The sequence below is a fragment of the Doryrhamphus excisus genome, linkage group LG2 (assembly GCF_037039965.1).
Source record: "Doryrhamphus excisus strain RoL-2023G ecotype Guam linkage group LG2, RoL_Dexc_Guam_v1.1, whole genome shotgun sequence".
Lineage (NCBI taxonomy): Eukaryota > Metazoa > Chordata > Actinopteri > Syngnathiformes > Syngnathidae > Doryrhamphus > Doryrhamphus excisus.
In genome coordinates, this window is record NC_136358.1 from 14,077,916 (window position 1) to 14,104,847 (window position 26,932).

General features: G+C 42.6%; 1 protein-coding gene and 1 long non-coding RNA gene across 2 annotated transcripts; one reads left to right on the plus strand and one right to left on the minus strand.

Annotated features, from left to right (window-relative positions):
- Window positions 1-1,320: 1,320 nt before the first annotated feature.
- Window positions 1,321-7,237, minus strand: LOC144902027 (uncharacterized). Its single transcript, XR_013630259.1, has 3 exons — window positions 6,783-7,237; window positions 2,034-2,160; window positions 1,321-1,589 (listed from the first exon to the last, which is right to left on the minus strand). It is a non-coding gene; the product is annotated as an uncharacterized LOC144902027 (long non-coding RNA).
- lrig3 (leucine-rich repeats and immunoglobulin-like domains 3) lies at window positions 2,074-16,790 on the plus strand. Its single transcript, XM_058078447.2, has 19 exons — window positions 2,074-2,508; window positions 6,488-6,559; window positions 6,674-6,748; window positions 11,058-11,192; window positions 11,279-11,422; window positions 11,504-11,647; window positions 11,736-11,879; window positions 12,481-12,624; window positions 13,386-13,466; window positions 13,546-13,617; window positions 13,733-13,804; window positions 13,967-14,130; window positions 14,388-14,723; window positions 14,807-15,088; window positions 15,165-15,641; window positions 15,726-15,884; window positions 15,969-16,106; window positions 16,186-16,440; window positions 16,517-16,790. Exons 1-19 carry the CDS (start codon window positions 2,294-2,296, stop codon window positions 16,753-16,755), a joined length of 3,348 nt encoding a protein of 1,115 aa, XP_057934430.2. The 5' UTR covers window positions 2,074-2,293; the 3' UTR covers window positions 16,756-16,790.
- The last annotated feature ends 10,142 nt before the right edge of the window (window positions 16,791-26,932 follow it).

Sequence of the window (26,932 nt, forward strand, 5' to 3'; positions counted from 1 at the left end):
CAGCCCCCCCACCCATCCATGACACAATAGAGCTGCTTATCACCCATCACTTATATTGTCACATCAAAAAAAAGGCAACATCACACGTAAACAGGTCAGTCTGTCGAGGTGTAAGAATGATATGGATTGCAACTAATGTATATTGTAAAGTCGTATAAAGCCATTATGGACGTGGAAACAAGATGGGGGAAGCACTTTTTTTCCACATTCAGGGCAGCATTCAAAACAAGTGAAGGAAGCAGGAGAAGGGGCTTTGATCCATTACGTGCATTAAAGATGCTAGAACTAATTGAATATAGGTCAGTGTATGGTAAGCTATCAGAACAAAAAATCAATATCACATAGCTTAGACCAAGCAAATTAGTGTCATATCTTATTCATAGTGAATTGGTTTCATTTTTTATAATATAATATAAGTGGCAATAAAAAAGAGCGGTGGGATGAAGTTGGTCCCCGGGGTCACACTTTTAACACCTCCGTGCTAAGAGGTTTAATATATTTCAATAATGTTAGCGTGATATCTTGTTCAAACAGCCGATATTTACATGTTTTCCTAATTGTAATTCCTAATCCTCCTCTATAATATTCCCTGGGGTGCCAATAAAAATTGAGCTGTTTGCATTTTAAGCACCTCTTAGCTATACGGCGCCGTATATTGACTTTGGTGTCACCGAGATAAGATAGAAATATCACAGTGCTGATGTTCCCTTAGCCCGTTTACAAGTTTTAGTATTCATCGGAAGCCTTGAAGACTCCATGTTGGAATTAATACTGACCTCCTCCTCTGCGACACCCGGTGTGACTCAATTCAAGTTTTAATCAGTTACCATCATGGTTTGTCACACTTGCATCTGCATGTCAACAGAGTAATGAGGTTGTGTCCTCCCTGTGAAGAGGAAGTGCCCGCAACTGAGTGAATATTTGACCTTGCCTTAACAGGAAACTGTTGGACGCCTGGCCTGAGGGGGACTTCATTTCTACCCAGGCATGAATATCCTATGAAGGGGCCTTTTAATGTGGAAATGAAACACAGCAAACAGCTTTTTAAATGGTAAATGATTCCTAGTCAATTCTTTCAACTTCTGAATATCAATTAAGGCTTCTGTTATGGACTGTACCTTTAAGGTGTAAAAGGTTGGCATTCAGCAATGAACAATGTGGCCCTAAAAGTACAATTCACATGCAGTAATGAACATATTTAAATGTTCCTTATCGGATGTCTTTCAATGTTGGAATGGAGTGGTTATTCATGATGATAACAAAGTCATGCAGAAGTCCAATTTAACTCAATTTGTTTTATATTTCAACTGCTTCCCAAGATTCCACGTCACCATCAGAAGGTATAATAGCATTGATCGATCTATAACATTTTATTGAATTATTTTTCCTTTTTAGTTCTTAAAAAATTTACTAACTTTTTTTATTTACTGAATTCCAATGTGGGCTGCACGGCGATCTAGTGGTTAGCACGCAGACCTCACAGCTAGGAGACCAGGGTTCAATTCCACCCTCTGCCATCTCTTTGTGGAGTTTGCATGTTCTCCCCGTGCATGCGTGGGTTTTCTCCAGGTACTCCGGTTTCCTCCCACCTTCCAAAAAAACATGCTAGGTTAATTGGCGCCTCCAAATTGTCCATAGGTATGAATGTGAGTGTGAATGATTGTTTGTCTATATGTGCCCTGTGAGTGGCTGGTAACCAGTCCAGGGTCTACCTATCTATTATTTTTATACGCCATACATAGTCAATCCACCATGGTAATGGTTTAATTTCATTTGAACATCACATAATCAATTCATAGCTCCACATGTCCAAAAAGGAGTAGGAAGAAGCTATGATAGAATTTTTTTTTGTATTTTGGTTTTTGATGCCATGTGATAATGTGATAATCTATTGAAATTAAATATTACAAAATACAAGCTATTACATACTAATAACACATGTAGTAGAACGGCCCTGCGCATTGCTAGACGAACAGGTATGAACTTCATCACCCATAAACCACTGCGGCTGCTTGGCCCCGCCCCCTGCATACCTCTGGTGAGCTTTCATGCGACTTTGTCGGACTCCTCCACAGTCCTACATCAGCCGAGTGGGTAGCTCACAAAAACTTTCCCCGTAGGAATGGCCACCGCTTTTCTTTCACTTTTTACGACTGTGACCTACAAAACAACACGGAAGTGGATTTAAAAGAAGCAACGTGGTCTACTTATATTTACATTTTTGGACTTTTCTCACTTTTTCGGGGTTGCTTTGTCGAAACCCCCCCCAAAACTTCAGGGGTTCTCTCTCGTGATGGGGGTGGAAAGGAAAATGTATTCCCCCACGCAGCCCCGCACTTTTGTGAACTTTGTTGTGTTTTTTCTTGTGTTTTTGAGATTAATTTGTGGGGTTTGGTCGAACACAAGGACGTGTCCGGCTCCGTGCGTTTGTTTGGGGGATCTAGTGGACTGTAGTCGACTGAAAAAGGGACAAATTCCCAACTCTTTCCCGGAATGGGTTGTTCAGCTGTAAGTACACCATCTATTACAACAATCCACTTCTCTACTTGATATCTTTCATTCTTTTAACAATTTAACAACAGTAGTGGATGTTGAGTTTGGCGCTGAGATGAGCCACATTCCACTTGCAAACCACATGAGGAGCATACTATTGCAACGCCTCCAAAAGCTTCCGAACCTCTCATTAATCTATTTCAATGTTTAACAGGGATTTATTTATGCCTCTCAAAGCAGTGGGGAACCTGATACATTTTTACAGAGCAAAAGATTAAACCGATATTGATGTTAATAACAAGGCATTACCCCTCTCTTCAATGCATGCATGCGTATGCTTTCACTGTGTATATGTCAACCATTGGAATATAAATCAGAATTGTCATGTTTATCATTAGACCACTTGGAAGTATGTTGCAGCCACAATAGCAACTGTTAAAAATGTATAATTGGGTTTATAATTTTTGGAATTGGGTTACATTTAATTCAGCCTTTTCATTTTCCTAAGTTGAAAATAGTTTGCCAGAGAAAACAATGACCTCCCAAAGAAAATGGGGGGGGGGGAGTTAGTGGGGGTAGGAGCATTCTACAAGGGGGTAAAAATTCTTTTCACTCCAGCATGCTAATTTATGAGTGGCTCTCCAGCACATCTTAAACCCCTTAAACCGGCGAGGCCCTTTGTTTTCCAGCACCCCATTATTTCTGCTGAATTAGCAACACCAGAGCCAGCCATGGCACTGATTAAGGAAGAGCATGTAGGATTAGTTCCAAGGGAATGGGGGGGGGGGTGTGGGAACACAGTCAAGATGCTTTATTCCCTTTATAGGGTTTAATACAGTATTAAACAGCGAGTGGTGACATGCACCATCATCCTTTTATCTGCTTGTGTGTTTCTTACCCTCATTCAGAGTAGTGGCACACTGGCACTCATCACGTACGTGCTACTTCTCATATCATTTTTCTCAAACCGTATGAATATATCTCATTTCAAGGCAGGAAGATAAAACACAACTCGTGTTGTTAAATTATATGTGGCTAAAATAATAATTTACTTCTTGATCTACCAAGGAGAAAATTGATGGAGTAATTGCTATTTATTTTAGGGGAAAATATATAACATTCTATACAAAGTGTGTTTTTGATTATATTTTTACATGATTAAATGATTCAACCCTTTGGAGTGACGGTGTTGGCTTACCCTCCCTTCTTTGATTGATGCTAAGCTTTTTTTTCCACTAACAGGAAGGTCATGTTGTTTTGCTCTCAAGTGAATATTATTCATTCATTTTCTACCGCTTATGCTCACGCTGGAGCCTATCCCAGCTGTCTTCGGGCGAGAGGCGGGATACACCCTGAACTGGTCGCCAGCCAATCACAGGGCACATATAGACAAACAACCATTCACACTCACATTCATACCTATGGACAATTTGGAGTCACCAGTTAACCTAGCATGTTTTTGGAATGTGGGAGGAAACCGGAGTAGCCAAAGAAAACCCACACATGCAGAGGAAGAACATGCAAACTCCACACAGAGATGGCCGAGGATGGAATTGAACTCGGGTCTTCTAGCTGTGAGGCCTGTGCGCTAACCAGGTCAAAATGGCAAAGCGTTTCAGCCTTTCGTTCACACGAATCCTCGAAACTGTTTACAGAGTGGGGAAATTTGAAAACGCTGGCTTGTTGTTACAGTGTAGACAAGCCAAACCGCTGTTTAATGAAAACGATGACGTCTCCGACCCGTCATCGTAACATGACCGGAAGTGAGCTTCACAACAAACTTGTACTTCCCTTTGTCGTGGACAGGGCCTAAAACTACTGATTTAGGTTTTATTCTGCCTCTTAGAATAAGGTTTTCAATTTTTGTACAACCCGCCCCGTTTCATTCCAAAAACATTAATGACAGCGCTTTCAACAGAGACGTAACTCCTTCATTCACCTGTCAGCTCCTGGTGAACACTGTCACCATCATGCATGCCGTGGTCTGTATACACAGCCTTGTGTTATCTTGCTGCACCCCCGGCCTGCTTTTTGAAGGAAGTGGACGTGTTGGGAGCGACTCAGGGTTTATCTAGGTGCGATGATAATGCGCCTTTCCCATATAGCCTCCAGCGCTGGACCTAAAACAACAACGATGCACAGCTGCATGCTTGGAAAAAGTACAGGGAGGAGGGGTTGTTCAATAAAAGACAAAACCAGGCCGCCAGAAGTTTCAACAAGGGTGTTACGTATGTTTGAAAGTCTAGCCTTGCCTTTCCCAGCTTTGAGTACATTACCAGGCTCTTCCCCTCCTCCATGAGCCGCTTGATGTATTCCAGATGAGGGAGGTAGCAGAGGGGAGGAGGGGTTAGGTGTAAAAAAAAAAAAGGGGGGGGGGGTGAGGTGAGGGGGCTGGCACCAGGGCATTGATCATGCGCAGCAGTGTCAATAACGCCACGGCTTTACAGTGCATGAGGCCCCACTTGGTAGACGCCGGTTTTCAGGCGCCTCTTCAAAACAAGGCCACAAAAAAACAAGACTCCCTCTGAGTTAGGCTTCAGACCGGTTGCAACAAAATCAAAATCTAACGAAGAATTAAAGGAGTCTGATTTTTTTTCACATGAATACTTAATACGTAATGACACGACTCGCCTAGAAGAGGTTTCCTTACAGATACAATACTTCTACATCTAGATTTGATTGTGTCGACCTATTTTATCCGGCCAGAACCTGGCTGTAACCCGAAACATGAGACTTGAGTGCCGGGCCAGCCAGTACTAAAACCTTCAGCTCACGGTTCCAAAATCCATCGCCAAGTTTGGGCTTCCTTTCAGCACCAGAAAGAAAAGTCGTCCCTGAGTAACGTATCAGTTTGTTGGTTTTGGCTTCAATGTGCCAGCGCAGGCCTGGAGATGAGGCGAGCTGGAGTGTGCTTTCTCTCTTGTGTCAGGAAGACAGACGGAAAAGCTTGAGCAGGATTTGGATTTTTCACTGCTTTTAGGCTTTAATGTTGGAACAGTTGATTTCTGGCTGCTTTTAGGAATAAGTTCTCTGATAACTTATTTAAATGCATGTGAATGCTAAAACAAATACCCACCAAACTATATGGGGGCAAAATATTTTAAAAGGACCTCCTATTCTTCTTGCTAATAATTATTTTGCTTTTTCTTATGTTCATGAAGTCCTTTATGAACCGTGGTGATACCACGGTACAGGTATCAACAACTGTTGATACCTGTAGGTATCAACAGTTGTTTTAGGGTCTTTCTTTACAGAGCTCACAGTGTTTCTGCCATCAACTGCTGATGTTTCCCTTGGTGGAGCTGTTGGATGTTGCAACTTAGTACATCTGTGTTTTCTTTTTTTCCAAGCCATTCCAAATGGTTGTACTGGCTATGACCAATGTTTCTGCAACGGTTATGATAGATTTTCCATCTTCTGTCAGATTCACAATTGCTTGCTTTTCATTCACAGATAGATCTCAGGTTTTCATGTTGTTTTCACCTCTGAATGCTACCCCACCCCAACTCAGCGTAGACTATGGTGTCCAAACTATGGGTGGGGTTCTGAAAAATCAAAGCATGCCACCCAAGTAGACATAATGACATTTTTTTTATATTTAAAGGGAAAAAAACAGCCCGCACCTGCACCTTGTTTGCTCATACTTTTTGAATGTGCTTTAAATGGCCCTCGTGCCGCACTTTGGACACCCCTAGTCTACACATTCAGTGCTATTTTTTAATACTTGTGTTCCAATACTTTTGCTCACATGAAAAAGTTGATGTTTCAAACAAAAGGTGATGTAAATACCTGGAAATATGAGATGAAATGCTGTTTTCTTGTCTCATATTAATCTTTTGATGCCAAACCCATAGTTTTTCAGTTTGCAGTAAATATAAAGGAATTGGAGGGCTGTATCTCCACTGTGTGCACAGCTAATGTACAACATCTATGGAATATAACCCCTAGTGTATACTTTCCCTTATTTTTTTTTCCTTCTCTTCCCCCTTCCCAGGGATCTGAGCCATAACAAATTGCAGGTGCTCGACAGCACTTTGTTTTCTAAACTACAACATCTAAAAGAAATGTAAGTATGCCTGCTGCTCAGAGCTTCCTAGAATAAACAGAAAAACTTCTGTCACTGTCTTAGTGATGCATGCCAAATTGTATTTTTAACTGTCTCCTTTTTTTCCCCTCAAAGAAAACTGAACCACAATGAACTGGAAGCCATACCTGATTTGGGAGCGTACGCGTCAAACATCACAACATTGATTTTGTAAGTACAGCAATGAGTGAATGTAATCTGGTACCTGAGTTGTCATTGTCGCTTACTGTGGAGTTTCCCTTTTGGCGGAGGTTGGTTCCCAGACTGGGCAGTCACAGACATGGCAGTCAGCCCCAGACAGGTCACATGGTCAGAGACAAATGGCAATGGACCGGTTTTCCTGCATGCTGGCGTATTTTTAACGCGCAGAGAGAGACGATCTGAGTTGTGCCACATGACAGAAATACAGATTTGGTAGTCTTTCATAGGAATCAGCAATGGTGGAATCTTTTTCCACTCAGTAATATCACAAAGCCGTACGTGCTTTCTCGACAACAACAACAGTGGATATTATTGTGTGAAACCAAAACAAGCTTAGCTGCTTTATTTGGCACGATGCACCAAACCGATCGACGTGAAGTTATTTGGGAAGAATGTATCTGTCTCTTGGCTTTGCTCGATGGGGCGTATTCCTCATCAAGTCCCGACACGAAGCTCCCAAGGCGGCCGTGGGGTGTTCACTTGTCAATTTGTTGTTACATTTATGACACACCAGTCACCTCCAGCTATGAGTTTTTACTCAATGCAAAAGACGGACAGCATGGACTGAATGTCAGACATTTTTGAGGTGAAGCACGAGCAGATGTGCTTTGTGAGACTGTCTTTTTTGTTTTGAAGCAAAGGAAACGTTTCCTAAGAGCATTTGATGACAAATTACCAGATAAAACTATAAACAGTGGTTTGAAAAATGTGTTTGCCTTATGTCACCCTTGAGATCATCAAACAAATGTAAATATTAGTCGATGATAACACAGTTTTTAAATGAAACGTTTAATTATTATTACAAAAAAACAACCTCTATGGACCTGACTAAAAAAGCGATTGACTCCCTGTTAAAACATAACTGAGATTAATTGAGATCCATTTGACTGGAAAAAGTTATAAAGCCATTTCTAAAGCATTGGGACCCGAGCAAACCACAATGAGATTGATTATCCTCAACATGGAACAGTTGTGAACTTGTGAAATTACCCGAAGAGCACAGCGAAGACTGATCCAAGAGGTCACAAAAGACCCCACGACAATATCCAACGAACCGGGGGCACAAAATGTGACTGCCTGAAGTGGCAGTGCCACTTCAAATCTTTGGTGGTTCAGTTTTCAAGATTGCCTGCACAACCTGCGGTATATTATTTGATGTTTTTGGTGAAATGAAAATAGAAAGGAGTCCTGTTTATCAGCTGTGTGTGTTTGAAAACAACACTCTTGACCTTGAAAGTTGCTTATTCCGCATGCAAATGAGCTCGCATTGTGAATCCAGAGTGTCAGCATCTGGTGGAGGCAGGGCTATACAGTAATTCATTTCAAATGTGTTGAAAGCAAAATGAAGTGCAAGAGCAGCCATGAAGCAAAAAAAAAATCACTGCCGTTCTCACTGCCTGTGTTGCGTGACACCCTCTTCTTCGGATTTTTTTCCTGCCTCTTTCTCCAGTGGAACATTTTTCCAGAATTTCTCTCCCTTCTTCAATTTCTCTGAGCTGGGAGGGTAGTAAAGGGGGGAAAAAGACCTCAGGATATCAAATACCACCTATTCAAACAGCCAGTCAGACATTGCGGCAGCTCTCGTCGACATCCTTGACCTTGCAGCTTCAAGTAAAAACAAACGGCAATAACCCTGCAGCTGGTAGTAATTGAGTCATGATCATCTTAATTAATTGAACAATTTCCTTGGAATTTACGGAGGGGGTCTACCCCAGCGCCACTAAATCCCCAAGCCTGTGTTCCAACAAATGACCTGTAGATTCCAGGTCTGATTAGGAGTTCAGGAAGGTCATGCCTCATCACAGGAAATAGTAGTCACATACAACAGTCCTGTTAAGACATATGTACAGTGGGATTTCACTCACTTGAGGTGTGACTGCTAATCAAAGTTGGATCTAAACCCATCTCCATTACAGTTAAAGTTCTGTTAATGATGGGAAAATCATATATTTTTCAAAGCAAAACTCCAAAAAGCGTAAAAGTGCTCATCCGCTGGAGATACGCAGAGAGACAGCAAACGAAGCCCTGGTTTTCATTACAGGCGCCACAGCAGCGAAAGCAAGTCGTCAGATGACTCCTCAAAACTCAGTTCTCCTTCCAATAGGAAATACCAAACACACACACACTCCACAAGCACCACCACATATTCTGCATGCGCACACACAATCATAGACCTAGCAATAGCAACCTCACGTTTCAAGAGTTCCTGAATACAACTACTAACATGCTTGATGGCGGTCAAAGCGCCATAGTCTATGTGGTAGTAAGATATCGTAACTTTTATTGACATATATTATCACATGTGGCTGTAATGTTAGACCTTGAAAAAAAATCACAAAGAAGTGATGGTGCTGTTACTGGCTTGTACAATTGTAGTATTACAGAAGAACAGGCGCCACGGACTGGCTGTCGTGGTCGTCAATGGGTGAAATCCAAACTGAAACTAACCATCACGAGGTTGACATAAGGACACACTTCTGTATATTTTTATTGTAAGTCTTATGTTTTCATATGATATTGTAGTGACTTTTTCTGAAGCACCTTTTGAAAATAATAATAACACGGAATGTGTTGTTTGACATAGACAGTGGTTCCCAGCTGTGTTTTAACTTTATTGGCCCATCGGGTTCTCTAAGAAGATAAGAACTGACAAAGGAGTTAAATGTTCCATTCCATGTGTCCTGCTTTGGTTTTCTGGGTCAAAAACTCCCCTGTTTGAGTCATGAAGGACGCAGATAACCCCAGGACAAACTGGAAAGACTGGTCCTCCCTAGGCTCCTTCTCTCAGCGGCCAGTCAAGGGAACATGAAAACTGAGAGACAGGTGGTGTGCAGCCCTTTTGTTTAGGAGCCGGGGGCTGTGGTGTGTGCAAAGCCCTTTGCAAATCTCCCAACAAAAGGAGCTGCCTGTGCAATTTTATTGGTGATAATGATCCCTTTTTGAAAAAAAAAAGTGTGCCAGGCTACTCTTAAGGAATCTTAACTGCTCTGTGTTACAGACAAACGCCATTGTATCTTATAGTCAGGTCTTACACAAGCACTCCCACATGTTGCCAAGCTTGTCTTCACTTGGCTCTATGCTCTAGTTCAGAGAGACATGCTCCGGTGGGTTTTATTCCACCGTCGCCCCGCAGTCCAGCCAAACTCTCCGGGCTGCCATCCATCCCAGCTCCTCATTTGCCTGCTCAATCTTCCCCTCTGTGTGTTTATATCATACCATTACCAAAAGGTGTTCCATATGGAGAGGGTTTCTTCAGTTGGAAACACAAACACCACACAAGGAAAATGTGAATATAAAATACAAGATTAAGATCAGATGGCTGATTTGCATGCCAACCTATTGTGGCAGCTGACTGGCTCCTTACATGAGGATAAGCAGATTTTGCAGGGTTGAAAGTTCGTAATATTATGACTTCTTGCTCCCCATTCCTCAACAAAAAATGATATGGAGCCGACTTCGTCTCCTTCCACTGTAGTCCAATGAAAGTGTGCCAAAAAGTGTTTCAGACAGTTTCAATGTACAGGCACAGTATGTGAACTTAAAGTATGTGCAGGATTACGACCTTTCCCAAGTTAATGTAAACACGGCCTGCCCTGTAGGTCATTTGGTTGAAAAATTTCCAACAATTAAATATTAACGACACCTCATCCCAAATTAAATCAACATTATAAAACTGTCCTCACTTCTTTTTTTTGCTTTGGGGAGAAAAAAAACTCTTTTGGTCAGTAAGGTGTATCAAGTGGAAGGGGGCTGCAATGAATACTGAAAACGAGGCCTGTAGTCTGGTGCATCGGAGGGAATTCCTGCCTCCCCCTCGTTTCGCTCGCTGTGCCGCCGAGTGCAATGCACAAAGAGGGCACTGTTGACAGCCTCTGTTTATAACTAAGCAGTCCCTGCACTGCAATTTAGGAGGCGTGCAGCACAGGAAATTGCTGGCCTCTGCCAAGGCATGCTTTCACTGAGGGAATGGTATTCATCAGCCAAGTAATTGGCAGGTTACTTTGTTTTTAAATACCTTGTTGGTAATTACCTTATAAACAAAATAACACATTGCTAAACAGAAAGCTTGTTTGGGGCTGTTGCATTGATCGCATTGGGTAATTGGGCAAAAGTGTCACACTGGGTGGTAAACTTTGCATTACCTGTGACGGCTTGTCATTTTTGCTAATTGAGGAACTCCACTGTTTGCGTACATGGGAATGCGAGACAGGTGCACGGCACCAAGTCAAATACACATTATTTCTGTCATTTGTTGGAGTGGCGGTGTCTGTATTTTCAGAGCAAACAACAAGTTCTCCAGAATCACCATTGAGCAGCTGAGACCGTTCCTCGCCCTGGAAACGCTTGACCTCAGCAACAACAACATTGTGGAAATAAAGGCCAACTCCTTCCCTGCGCTGCCTCTCAAGAACCTGTGAGTCTTTGCGCATAGACATCAAACCTACACCATATAATAGAGGTTCTCTGTATAATCTCTGCAATCAAATTTGCCTCCCTTAGATTCCTTAACAACAATCGCATCTCATCGCTGGAGTCAGGCTGTTTAACAAATCTATCCAGCAGCCTTCAGGTTCTCCGACTCAATCGCAACCGTCTCTCATCACTACCGGCCAAAATCTTCCAACTGTCCAACCTGCAACACCTGTGAGTATCTGTTTTACATGATTACACAAATGTCCCACAGATGACCGTGGCTTTGATGGCATGTTACGGTGTGTGTTTCAGGGAGCTAAGCCGCAATCGAGTGCGCAGGGTGGAAGGCTTGACGTTCCACGGTTTGCATGCTCTTCGCTCTCTGAAGATGCAGAGGAACGGCCTAAGTCGCTTGATGGATGGAGCCTTCTGGGGCCTCAGTAATATGGAAGTCCTGTAAGAGCTTTTTCCTCCAATCTTTTTTTGAGTTGTTCTTTCAATCTGTTCCAAGTGTCAAGAACCAGAGTTTTGTGTGGTCCTGCAGGCAGCTGGATTACAACAACCTGACGGAGGTGAGTAAGGGCTGGCTGTACGGCCTGCTGACTCTGCAGCAGCTCCACCTCGGCCACAATGCCATCAGCAGGATCCGACCCGACGCCTGGGAGTTCTGCCAGAAACTCAGCGAGCTGTGAGTCGGGCCCCCTCATTTTCCCTCCCTCCTCCTGTTGTTCCCTCCTCACTTTCCATTCACTCTCTGAACTCCCAACACTTCTCCGTGTCGCCCTCTTCTCCTCTCTGGCACCCCAGCCTGCCCTTCCTCACACTGTAGCTCCGCCTGACGCCAAGAATCACACATACACACACGCACAAAAGAATAACAGCACTTTTTGCTCTACCGTCTTGTCACTGTTTTCCAAACTATGAGGAAACACTCTCACATTGGATTGCTCTAGATTACGTTCCCTTTGTTGAGGCTGTTTGGGTTTTTTTTTCTTGTACACCAAGAGGTGGTTGTTTTTATCTTCCTTCCTCTCTTTTCACTCACTGTTATCACAAAGTGGCAAGTAAACAAGCTGCGAGTCGGCTGGGAACATGCCCAGCTATCTGATTTACTCTATTTTTGTCGCTGTTGCCAACTTTGATGAAAGCAAATTGCATTCATTTAAGGCACTGTTGGTGTATTACGCCCTAATTGGCCAACCACATGTAAAGAGCTATTAAGGGCTCATTTGGAACTGTGTGGACACATCCACTGTCCTCATGTTATTGTCCTATTTTTCCCCCTGCAGCAACCTCTCCTCCAACCATTTGTCCCGACTAGAAGAATCCAGTTTTGTTGGACTCAGCCTGCTGGATGAGCTTCACATCGGGAATAACCGTGTTAGCTTCATTGCTGACGGAGCATTTCGAGGTCTTTCCAGCCTGCAGACACTGTGAGTTCAAGTTTAGTATTCAATAAAAATGATATTAGAAACTAAGCAAACAACATTATGCTCAGATGCCCAATGCAGTGAATGTATAAGCAATATCCACAGGACAACAAAGCTCTGAGTAAAGCTCTTACACAACAGATTTATCTCTCCCATGACCACAAAAATGCATGTTTGAAAGTTTAGAAGCTTCATTTGATTGGTGCTCTTGCTAACGTAGCATCCAATGTATGAACAAGTTTTTAAAGTCCCGTCCTCCCCCCACATTGCCTCCCTCCCCCCAACATCAATTCTCCGCCTGAGTGGAAATATCCTGCCTGATTTGTTTTGAGGATGTGAACTAGATTACCGTGTTGAGGTCTCTCCATACACATAAAAAAAGCCTCCAAGAGGCGCAACCCCAACCTCAACACACACCCCTCTGGAGCCCACATGCATCCCCCCATCCCCCCCACTACCGCAGCTTTTCTCACACAAGGACTGCTTAACATTGGCCATTTTAACTGGAACCAAATGTGAGCTGTCGCTGCTGAGGTCGCCATGGGGCAGGTGTGCAGCTAGGTGGACACGCATTGCTGCAGGGCTTCAAAGGCACCACCCCCACCCCCACACACTAACATCCAATCTTGACCACTGAGTGGAAACTCATGCAACTGATGGTTATTGACTGTTCTTTCACAGACAAAAATCTGCCTTCTCTTCATTTACTGACTTCCTTGTGTAGATTTTTTAAATGTTTTTACAATGTGGTCTTTTCCTTAAAGGGATCTTCAAAATAATGAAATATCCTGGACCATAGAGGACATGAATGGGCCCTTTTCAGCGTTGGACAAACTGAAGAAACTGTGAGTTTTGGGATCAATCCACCATGACTGTTCAACTTAATGCGCAAAAAAATCATGACCTTGCTTTTTTTTTACACAGATTTCTACAGGGAAACCAAATTCGCTCCGTTACCAAGAAGTCCTTCACTGGTCTGGATGCACTGCAGCACCTGTGAGTCACTTATAGTTGTCGTTTCCTATGTAATAAGATGCGATCAATGTGCAATTGAGTTTGAGACAGTGTTTATAGTTTTATTGACTGCATCACTTCTTCTTATTCTCCACAGAGATTTGAGCAACAATGCGATCATGTCCATCCAAGCAAACGCTTTCTCCCAGATAAAGAACCTACAAGAGCTGTAAGTGGGATTTCAAGTTAATGGTGCCTTTGTATGCATCTCCATTTAGATCCCACTCCCGCCTTTATTTAGACTTCTTTAAATAAACTAATTAAATCATAGGAAACCAACTATGTTTTTTCTTACTAATGAAATATTTCTGGTTTCTCGCCCCCCTGGCAGGCGTCTGAACACCTCCAGCTTGTTGTGCGACTGCCAGCTCAAGTGGCTTCCAGTCTGGGTGGCAGAACAAACCTTCCTCCCCTCCATCAATGCCAGCTGCGCCCACCCGCAGATGCTGAAGAGCAGGAGCGTGTTCGCCGTTGGCCCTGAGGAGTTTGTGTGTGGTGAGCGATGCGTTTACACTGGAGAACGACTATGCCCACATGCCGTCATGCCTCAAAAACAGCCATTTATGCAGCCCATTTATGAACTGACCCAGAATGCTCAATATTTCCCCCCGATTCCCAAATGAGCCAATGAAGGCAACCTGATGGAAATGTACTAGCTTTACCACAGTCCCCCCCTTGAGCCACATTTAGTTTCATATTCACTCTGAAGTGTTTTAGTGTGGCAAATTAAATCCTTATTGTTTCTCCCACAGATGATTTCCCAAAGCCTCAAATCACCATTCAGCCGGAGACCCAGTCGGCCCTCAAAGGATCTAACGTGACATTTGTGTGCTCGGCGGCGAGCTCTAGCGACTCACCTATGACGTTTGCTTGGAAGAAAGACAATGAGGTGCTTAACGATGCAGAGATCCACAACCAGGCCCACTTGCGGGTACAAGGAGGCGCCGGTGGAGAGACAGAGGTGACGGAGTATACAACCACTCTGCAGCTGCGTAACGTGCAGTTCTCCAGTGAGGGAAAATACCAGTGCGTCATCTCCAACCACTTTGGATCTTCTTACTCCACCAAGGCCAGGCTCACTGTTAACAGTAAGTTTTTGAAAAATCGGTATGCCTGAGCCAATCCAAAGAATGTTCTACACCTATAATCTTATTGTAATGTTTGTTTCCAGTGCTGCCTTCCTTCACCAAGATGCCCACGGACTTGAGTATCCGTGCCGGAGCAACAGCCAGGCTAGAGTGCGCCGCTGTGGGTCACCCGTCTCCACAAATTGCCTGGCAGAAGGACGGCGGGACAGACTTCCCTGCCGCACGTGAACGCCGAATGCATGTGATGCCTGAGGACGACGTGTTCTTCATTGTGGACGTCAAGACAGAGGACATTGGTGTTTACAGCTGCACTGCTCAGAACATCGCCGGGGCCATCTCTGCTAATGCTACGCTCACTGTTCTCGGTGAGAGTGGAAGCACAGACAAGGATGTTGGTGTTTTGAAATGGCAGTACCATCCTCACATCCTTTTTTTTGACAGAAACACCCACATTCCTGCGTCCTCTCATGGACCGCACAGTCGCCAAGGGAGAGACCGCCGTCCTGCAGTGCATAGCCGGTGGCAGCCCGGCTCCAAGGCTGAACTGGACCAAAGACGACAGCCCATTGATGGTGACCGAGCGCCACTTCTTTGCCGCCGCTAATCAGCTGCTCATTATCGTGGATGCGGCAGAGGCAGATGCCGGGAAGTACACCTGCGAGATGTCCAACGCCTTAGGCACCGAAAGGGGAAACATCAGGCTGTCCGTCATACCGAACCCCAACTGCGACTCCGGGTCGCAAGGAGCAGTCGGGGTTGGGATCATTGGTGGAGCTGGCTCAGAGGACGATGGCTGGACCACTGTGGGCATTGTCATTATTGCGGTGGTGTGCTGCGTAGTGGGTACCTCACTAGTGTGGGTGGTGATTATCTACCACACCCGAAGACGCAATGAGGACTGCAGCGTCACCAACACAGGTTAGTAATTGAGAAAGGAGAGTCCATGTAAAGCAATCACACATACTTTACATGTTAGCTAAGCTTGATATTCCTGTTTAACAGATGAGACGAACCTGCCTGCGGACATCCCAAGCTACCTCTCCTCCCAAGGCACACTTGCAGACCGCCAGGATGGCTACATCCCATCTGAGAGCGGAAGCAGCCACCAGTACATGGCGTCATCCATTAGCGGCTTCTACCTGCAGCCGAAAGACATGAATGGTACAAAACACAGTCGCCTTTTTTGTTTGAAGTAGAAGTCGGCTGACGTGTTCCTGACATGAATTTCTTCTGGAATCTGTGTAGGATTTTGTCAGCTGGATACCGGAAGCGAGGGCGAGATGGAGGCATCTCTTGACCCTCTGCTCTGCCATTATCAAGGTCCAATAAGTACACTGCTTCGCCGAGACCTGTACCCCACTGAGCTCTCGGAAGTCTACACAGGTCTGGTTGTGTTTTTTTTTTATTCTCTATCAATTATTTGATTCTTTACTGTGTAACATCTAACATTTCTTGTCAACAGGGTGTTCCATTGACCCAAGACCCGCTTACACAGACACCTACAGTAGTAGCCTGACCAGGTCTAAAAGAAGGGATTATGTCCTCTCAGAGCCTTTTGATCTTTCTTCATCCACCATCCTGATGCAGCTTCCCAATGCCAGTCTCCATCTTGGGCCCTCCCACCAGCAGACTGGCCGCCGCCCATCCATAGAGGAGGCAGAGGCTGCCAATTACGGCCAACCTCATGAGTGTCTCCCTCCTTGTAACAACTTCATGGGTATGTCTTTTAACTCCAAAACAAGACTTGGAGTCGTCCATACTTAGATTTAACCTTTTCACTTTTTTCAACATAGGAACATTTGGGAAGTCCCGCTGGAGGCCTCAGCAAGATTTGTCCCCAGGATACGGCCCTCTTCCAGCGATGCACAATGGAAATGGTCTCCACGAGAACCCTCACACTGCTCCTGATGCAGACTCGGATCACAAGGAGGACAGCTGCAGCAAGGACTCTGAATCAGAGCAAAGCCACAGCATTTACGAACTGCCATTTGACAGCAGCAGGACGGAATCTCAGAGCGGAACGAGCTCTTAGCAACTTTTTGTTGCTGACCAAATCTTTCTTTTTTTTTTTTTTAAAGAATTCTACCTCACTGAGTCGACACTTTTGGAACAAAGGACTCCTGAAATGTGCAACAAGTGAATGTAAAGGATTGGACAAAAAAGTACATCATCTATGTATGAATGGCTGTGTTTTAAGGGAACAGCTTCAGTTAAATAAAATAGATGAATATACACCTTTTTTATATAGAAATATAAATTTTATATTTTGTAAATTGTATATAAACAGAGTATGTTATTTTTGCTTAACTTCTGACATGTATGGGAATTTTCAGCAGCCCTGCCAATTCAGTTATTCAAATGTTTTGTGCTTTGAATGAAGCAATGATTTGCACATAAGTAAACATAATAAAAACACCTGAATGTGTGCTGCTACATTCACTGGAGAGTATTTTATAGTGTTGTTTTATAGTGGCGTTGGCTGCTTTTTTTCAGACCACCAAGAAAATTGGAGGTGTGTCAGATTTGCATATATGGGATTGCATACTTTCTGAGCTGAGTTGCCTCAAAAGCATATAAAAGTAATGCATTTGTAGTTTTTCTTGCTGTAAATGAGAGGAAAGTTAGCTCAACCAATGCCATTTTGATGTTTTTTAATCCTATTAAGTAATTAAAATTAAGTGGTTATGTAGTTGAATTAAATTAAATGCAAAAAATAAAATACTTGATTTCATACAGGAAGCAATACTATGCACTTTGTGGAATAATCACTTTTCTTACTTATAATCATAGTATTATTAGTATATATTATTATAATTATATATTATATAATAATGTATTATATATAATTATATATATTATTATATAATAATAGATAATATATAATAATATAATATATATTAATATATATAATTATATATATAATACTAATTATATATAAACTATATATAATAATTATATAAAACATTATATATAATAATATATCATATATTAATTTTCAACTAAATTCTTAATCAAAATGAATAATAATAATTTTCTGGGTTCTGAGCAAGACTTAAAAGTACTCGTATCTCTTTAGTGTTAAATGCACCAATGAGAACAGTATGGCGCAGTATACCTTAGTATGAGTTCCACTATGTTTGGTTAATGACTCATCTCCTCGCCTGCCTCCCACCCTCATCTACCAGCCACCCTCTCGCTCTGTGGTTTGTTTTTTCAGGCCTCCCTCTTCTTCAGCGGCAGGAAAAAAGGTGTGCTTGTGCACCGCGGGCTGGCTGTTGAAACTTGCAGTTGGAGAAAAAAAAATGGCGGATTGAATGATTGCACCATCCAGCATATATTAAAAGAGCTTTCCAGTCTTGACTTTCTCTCTAAAGAAAAAAAAAATCATAAAATTGAGTTTGAGTCTTCTTGTGTCTGTGTTTGGATTGCCACTGTCACCCAGCCTGAATGGACATGTGTACAAGATCTGCTGTCGCATGCCTCATTAAGCGTCCCTCCTCATAGTTTGTTTAAGTACACCTGGATGTGCTGGCTTGTATGCCTTTACCCCACTGTAAAGGAATGAGGGACTTTTGTTGGAAGTCTTGCCAGTGCTAGGCTACGATTAAGACAAGATGGTGGAGAAGCATGCACCCCAGCACCTGGGAAACATCTGCTGGCGGAGGAACAGTCAAGGAACGACCCACTTTTGGTCAACAAACCAACCAACTGAGCGTAAAGTTGTTTCAGGTTGGAAGAATCCACTTCTACAAATATGAAATAGTGTCCACACCAGATTTTTTACGATTTTATCTGTCGCCTTTTGTATAGTCTGGATGATTTTGACAATACCTCCTCTGAAAGGGAGGTTTTTAAAGGAGACTCTTGCTCTCTCTCTGCGCATTCTAAAGAGAGTAAAACAGCTAAAACAACAGCTGGCATGTGGAAGCTAACAATGACAGGACACAGCTATTTTGAGTATAATATATGAATAAATACGAACTGACAATCAAATTATCTGAAAGATATCACAATCAACATTTCTCGATGCACATGTCTCATCCAGCTGGTCTGGGGCGCCTTTTCCTGTTTAGTTTGAGTAGGTTACAAAAAATGTTTTTAAACGTGACCAAAAATCTGCCAAAGCTTGAATGTGCGGGAATCCACTGTATACACGTACGTGATGGGAAGCAAATGTTGCAGTTTATTGAGAATACATGACTGCCTTTGTTCTGTCACAACTAATGTTACGGTTAGGAGGGTGGATGTTATTCCCCTGCAAACACTCTCTATTTCAAAAAGGCCCTGAAACTGTGTGCCTCCGGAATGGGAGGCAGGGCAGGAAAAACAGGGGAAAATTGCAGAATAAGTCCCCCTCTTTGATTGTGATTGCTAGAGAAATGAGACAGGAAGTTGACCAATGACTGGCAGATGAGTGAGACAAGTCCTGGTCACAGATCAGCGGGCAATTTGCATATTGTGAGTTCACAGTGTCCACCCGATCAGTTCAGTTCTGCTCCTGAGGCGATCCAATGCGCTCATGGCCAGACGCTGAATTGTTTTGCAGCTAATTTGTCTTTATTATTGCCAGATGTGGTGACATACAGACAGATGTTTATTATATCAAATAGCTACAGGCGGCTTACAGAAATGATTAGCTCTCAGTGTAGACGCTCAGGAAATCTGCTTAGGGACTGGTGTCTTGACTTTTATGATCTTTCAGCTTGTTACAACATACTATGCAAAGCTTGCTTGGTCCTAAAAGACGAGGTGGCCCCAAGCTGTCGGAATGCAAGGTCACGCTCACTTGGAGTCTGAAGTGATGACAGATAAATCCACTAAGATTTGTGTTATGTCCACTCATGGTTTTTGCTCATCCCAGTATCATGGTTTAGGTTTTCCGTTGCAAGAGACAAACCATTTGAACTATTCAGAGGTTATCGCTAACCATGTGGGATCACATAAATAGCCTTCAATTGATGGTACAAACACCAGCTGGGTTTCGGTTGGAAGCCTGCACGAGTCCCACGGTCTTAAACTATGTTCATACAAGTTGTCATCGGAGGGACTCCAATGCTCCAGAAAACCCCATTGGACCATCTCTTTTTCAGTCCCCACTCTTTGTATGATTAAAAGCGCATACGAGGATTTTGCATCTTGCAGATGTTGCCATAAATCACCAGCTGGCCTGGCCTCTGCAACTGGCTGCCTGACAAATGTTCCATGATAATTCCAACCCCCACCCCATCCTTCCAGCAGAGAAGAAAAAAAAACAGACGAGAAAGAAAAGAAAAAGGCAGCTTGTAACTCTTTTAGAACTATTGTAAAGTCTCAGCCATGTCAGCACAGGTGGAGAGCTGGAGAACCATAAAACCAGACTTTCTCTTTTCGAATAACGTCTCTGTCTGCCTCCACTGTGACTAATGGCACACAAATCTGAGGGGCTAAATCACTGGATGGTAGTAACCGACACCCCAACGCCAGTAAAAGAAGAAAACATAATGGCCAAAACAGAGTCCAGGCTGTGAATCATACTCTAGAGGGCACTGCTATGGAATGATGCACTATATTTGTTTCAGACATGCTCAACAAGTTTCATGAAGGAACTCTATTCCACTTGCATTAGAGATAAATAAGTTAGAATAAGTGGCGATATTAACTAAGACTAAGTAAATCAAAAACATTGAGGACATACATATACATATACATATACATATACATATACATATACATATACATATACATATACATATACATATACATATACATATACATATACATATACATATACATATACATATACATATACAGTCGAGATGATGTAATCTTCCATATTTCTCCACTTCCTTGACGTCTTATGACAACAAGTGCTTTGGCTTCCTCCAGTGCTCCATTTAACCTAATGTAGATTTTACTGTTGTCCCTCCAAGTGTCTTGAATTTTCCCCTGCATCCTTTATCCACATGCTTTCTTGGCGATGTCAGTGTTGTGTGCCTCAGTGATTGTGGGTGAACTTTATAATGACAGGTGTGGCTTTGTTATTCCTCACAGACATTGGAACGCATGTGTCGATGTTGCTGACATCCACATCCGCCCATTTGATTTCATAAAGTCGGCTATCTGTTGCTCTATTGATCTTCTTCCACTTCTCAGTTAACACCTGTGTGTAATGTGGAGCCCAGGTACAATCACATTGTTCGGAACTTTTGAACCTGATGTTCATTTTTATGCGTTGTGTTATCAAATATATTGTATTTATTCATATATGGCGGCACGAGTGGTTAGCGCACAGGCCTCACACCTAGGAGAACCGATTTCAATCCCACCCTCGGCCATCTCTGTGTGGAGTTTGCATGTTCTCCCCGTGCATGCGTGGGTTTTCTCCGGGTACTCCGGATTCCTCCCACATTCCAAAAACATGCTAGGGTAATTGGCGACTCCAAATTGTCCATAGGTATAAATGTGAGTGTGAATGGTTGTTTGTCTATATGTGCCCTGTGATTGGCTGGCGACCAGTTCAGGGTGTACCCCGCCTCTCGCCCGAAGACAGCTGGGATAGGCTCCAGCACCCCTAAGGCCATCGTGAGGATAAGCGGTAGAAAACAAATGAATGAATATTCATATATTGCTATATCTATGTACAATTACAATTCAAATCTTTTTCTTATAGTATTTTCTTTTGAGGATTTATTTTTACAGGGGCCGGGGGATAGTGTGTATTTTGGTGAGAAGCCTTGAAGTGATGAGATGGTAGATTTATGAGCAAGACACTGACAACAAAAACGCCAGAGACTGTGCAGCTTGCATGCACCTGGTACAATTTCCCAGTCTTTGTTTAACTTCTGCAGCTGTACTCTTCAAGCTTTCCTTCATTTTCTTTCAAATACTTTGAAATACTGGGGAATGGTATTTATGCAATGCTGACATAGTTGAAATGCCAAACCAACAAACCACTTGTTTTCCCAGATGTTGTCCTCCCAGAATATAAATGACTTTAAAGATGATGGGTGCAGAGATATGTACTGAACTCATTCAAATGCTTGGAAGGTCCCATTGGTAGCTTCAACATCTTTGTGAAATAAAAGTAACATGTCCATGTTAAGTTACCAAATATCAGGTAAACGTGTGTGTGTTTTAGCAAACATTTGGCGGAGTTTCGGAGGGGTATAGGCTGGATGGGGGTTTTCTTTGTGTGTTTTTTTATGAGCAACTAAGGGAGACAAATGGGAGGGAAGGTGACTTTGCAGGTTTAGCTTGCACTCCAGGTGGTTTCCGCTCATCCTGTCAACACCGTCTTACACTTGGGGCTCCTTACATTCCATTTGTGTAGTATGCAAAGAGCTCAATGACAAAGTGGATGGTGTTGATGTTGACAGCCTTTAATTATCAACATTCATTTCTTTCACCTTCATTGCACAAATACAGTCATCGCCGAAGATCTTCGATCAGCCATCGATCAGTATCGGCTGATTTCCATGAAATACAACATGATCACCTGTGGTTAGTACTATTGCAGCCTGCAGGGATCTCTGTGTGCATGTAGTGTCTTGCTCTAACTAACGTCTTGGCGTGCCAGGACAAAAACAATCATGTCTGCCGTGTGGAACTTAACTGCCAACACATCCCACGAACCTATCTTGCAGCGGTACCACGATAAAAAGCTTAATACGGCCCTTGGAGAACAAAGACGTGATACAGTATGGTGAGTTTTTAAGGCTGATGGTGCGATCATCAGTCAAACTGACGCCAACACTCGCCTTTATGTATGTGACAATCAAAAGGCTATACAAAATAAATGAATTCATTGGACAAAATGACTCGCCATTCTCTGCGATGGAAGACACCATGTTCGCCGATTGCTCTCTAACTTCTCTGGAAGTCCTGCTAAAGCTCCACCAATTCACTCTCACATCCAAAGTCTCATCCTCTCTCGTTAGATTCATCTGGTCTCTTGCAAACAATAAAAATGTAGAGAAAAATTTATTATTATTGTTATTAATATCATCATAAATGTCACCAATCATTATAACACCAGAGTAACAGCAGTTCCTTGTTAGTCACAATCCCAGCTGTCCAAATAAAGCCATCGGGCCACCCCTCAATCATCAGTCTGCACCTGACCTTTAACCTTTCAAAGACTCAACCTTTGGCTAGTGGGTCAAACACTGGAGTGGAGTGCGTGCTTGACCCCCCAAGACGCACAATTCAGGGCTTCAGACAATGAACACAGTGGCCCCTAATATAAAATTGTGTAGCTAACTAGCTAGCTAGCTAGCGTCTCCAAAGCAACAGAAGAAATGAGTCAGGCAAAATGTGTAAACAAAGATGGCAAATTCGATTGAAACATGAGTACTAGCATTGATAGGCTTAGACTGTGACAAAGTGTTTTTGCCTATTTTTGCCTACATTTTGCCTATTTGACATTTGAATATTTTTAATTCTCACAGGGAATAAGGGACAAAGAGTGTTTCTTGTCACCAGGCGTGCTCAGTATACCCGGTCTCATATGCACAAATCAATTTACTCGCGATGTCACATATTTTCGTCACAAAATGCCACCATTTAGTCGCAGTCTGGAGCCCTGCAATTCTGTTTTTGCATTAAAAATGCCCTTGAATAAATAACAATAACCCCGGTTATTGAGATGCCACACTTTGCAAACTGTAGTAGCACATGTTGACAGATCCTTTTATTTTCTTCCCTCCATCTCCCTTCCACCGCCTACTAAACGGCACTCTCAAAAGGCGTGAGCGATGCCGACGGTGGGAATGATGGGCGCCTTGTGTTGACAACGAGCAAACAAACACTAAAGGTTTTTAATTTCAGGCCAAGTCGCCTGTCGACAGCTCAAACAAATGAAAGCAAAAGAAAGAATGGGGGGTGGGAAAGGAGAGGAGAAAGACTAACATGACACGGTGCTAATCAAGCCTCTTTCTTAAAGCAAAAAAAAAAAGAAAAAGCCTTTTGTTGCTGCTTGAGAGCTCTTTGTCGAGGCTCAAATCTGATAATAGGGTGTGAGTGTTTTCAGAAGTGAGGATACGGACAAAAAATCCACTTGTTTCAACTTTGAATCCAGTTATAGCAACTTAAGCTTGAAATTACCTTTACTATTTCAATCATAAAATAGCTATGTTCCGTTTGTGGGCTTCTCATTTCCACAAGCTAGAGCGCACTACTTGGATACAACCAGCAGAGGCACTCTCAATGAGTTTGCCGTCGAAAGACATCCTCAACATGACATCACCTGTGAAAACTGTGACATTATTCTGCTTGATACGTCACTGACAGAACATTTTCATACACGCCGTTTTGTGCAAATGTAACCACATGATGTTCCTTAATGTAACTTGTGAAGCATGCCCAAAAGAAATACTCCATACTATACCATAGTGGGTCCCATGTTGAGACCAGATGACAACCCCTGTTCTATGTACTATTCCAAAAAAAAAAAACACTTGACTACCACTGCAAATAGATAATATCAGCAAAGCATACTGGATATCAAACCAGAGCATAACGGCTGTCAGTCTAAAACTGCTGAGAAACACAAATCTAATCCCTTTCACATATCTTGTGTTAAATGGGCCCACCCAGAAGAGCAGTGCCAGCCATTTATCCTACTTCCTCAACTTTTATGCCGCTTACTGAAAAAGTACCACACGCTCAGCCAACTCTGCATGAGAAAATGGAACCATCTTCTTGCAAAAAAAAAAAAAAATCCAAAGATTTCTCCCAAGTTTTCCACAAAGGATGCCAGCAGCCGCCTTGTGGTGGCTCCATCAGCGTCTAGTGTAACGTCTTGGTAGAGTTTGTGAAACATAAACAAGTCCGTAGGGCTCCTTTTGGAGACATTTGAATGCTCTTGTTTGTTGAAAATCAATAAATAATGTTTTGAAGCTATGCACTATTTTAAGCCTTGAAGCACAATATATTTTACTGCAACATGTGGGCCTCCGGAGAGAAAATAGGACTGATTTATGGCTCTCATATGGTATGTGTGTGCGGGCTTTGAAGGGGACGCTTCAAGAGTTTAAATGAGCACGAGGCACGAAGTGTGAATACAATTGTTTTAAAGTTAAGGTATAGATGGGAAAGAGCGGAGGAGGGAAGCGGGAAGGAGGAGGAAAAGGCCTGCCGTGGTTGTGTCTATCCCAGCCTGAATTACTATCATTATTGTAATGACTCTGTAATGTTTTCTTTCCTGGCCTAGTAATTGTTACCAAGCCTGCTGTTCAGATGTGCAGGTGGACAAATTGCTGGCGAGTATTACTTTCCACAATAGAAAGAGAAACAATCGTTTCCATCATTTAGGTGGAAAACAAGACTTTACTCGACTACAATGTCGATAGCCTCAGCTAGTAATCACCATATTGACCCAATATACTTATATATAATTATATATATATATATATTATTAAGTACATAAACCAACCAGAAAAATACAGAATACATAAAGTATTCACAGCGCTTCACTTTTCAACATTTTGTTCTATTACAGCTTTATTCCAAAATTGGTATACTTTTTTTAAAACTCAAAATTCTATGAACAAAAACCCATAACGACAAAATGAAAGACATTTTTGAAGGTTTGCAAAGTATTCACAGCCTCTGCTACACCTTTGGCAGCCATTAGAGCCTCAAGCCTTTTTGAATGATGCCACAAGCTTGGAACACCTGTATCTTCAGGGGACTGAATTTATAACAGGTGGACTCCAATGAAGCTATTGAAACAACTTAAGGAAGATCGGTGGAAACAGGACCAACCTGAGCTTCACAGCAAAGGCTGTGAATACTTCTGCACATCTATCCATCCATTTTCTATACTGCTTATACTCACTAGGGTCGCGGGGGTATGCTGGAGCCTATCCCAGCTGACTTTGGGCGAGAGGCGGGGTACACTCTGGATTGGGCGCCAGCCAATCACAGGGCACAAATAGACGAACAACCATTCACACTCACATTCATACCTATGGACAATTTGGAGTCGCCAATTAACCTAGCATGTTTTTGGAATGTGGGAGGAAACCGGAGTACCCAGAGAAAACCCACATATGCACGGGGAGAACATGCAAACTCCACACAGAGATGGGGTGGAATTGAACTCGGGTCTCCTAGCTGTGAGGCCTGCACGCTAACCCCCCTTTATAAAACAGTATCATTAAAACATACAATGACTAATAAATATGGATGAGTGGACATTTGTACCATGAACCTACCGCCTATTACCATATGTGGCAAACTGTCCATGACTCTTAAAACCAACCAGATGTTACTTTTATGTCTGTCAAGTGTGCCCATGACATTTCATAACAACCAGCAGAATGGATGCAAATTTGCATAGTGATTATTATTGGGATATATGCAAGTAAAGTGACACATTTTACACTGAATTAGAAATAAACTTCCTGCATGCTCATCTTTGTCTTTTCATGAGATTCCCACCATGCCCTTCTTTCAAAAAGAAAACGCCCAGAACTTGTTGCTCTCAGCAGTTTTTCAGAAGTAGGAGGAGAAAATGGCAATGGTCCCACAAGACACATCAGTGGGAGAAAACCATACAGTCAAATTTATGGCCACAGCTGCTCACTCAGGACTTGCGTAGAAGGCTGATTTTTTTTTTTACCATTCTTTTAAAGCGCCAAGTCTCTACGTAGTAGACCAGCAAACTGTCTGCTATTTGTTAACGCAGCGGCCAAGGGGTTTAAGTGCATTTTTGCTGCAAACGACATGTGAACATAATCCATGCTCAAATTCAAAGTCAGAGTGAATCAAAACAATACAGTATTTAGTCATGTGTAGTTCCTATGTATAAAACCATTCTACTGAACATGATGCACCATAAGTATACAATTTAAAGAATGTCCCCAAAACTGGTTGTGCTGAGAAGATGCTGCATGATGCATTACATATTTAAAGTGTTTCCAGAGATGACTTCTTTAAGGTCCCTCCAGGCAAATGTACATCAAAAAGAGAATTCCGCTACTTTGAACGTGTGGCAATTACTAGCAGCACAACATATGTGGCACACACCACATCCACCATAAAGCCATGGCTGGGGTGATCATGTGACACCCAGAAAACAGTAAAGGACTGTACTTGACTGTATGCACAACACAACTTCATTTAACACCGTCAATGCGGTCAAAATACACAGCACACACACGGTGTCTATATAAAGTTGACACACTTCTGTCAATTTTATGTGGAAATAACTGGATTAAAATGACAAA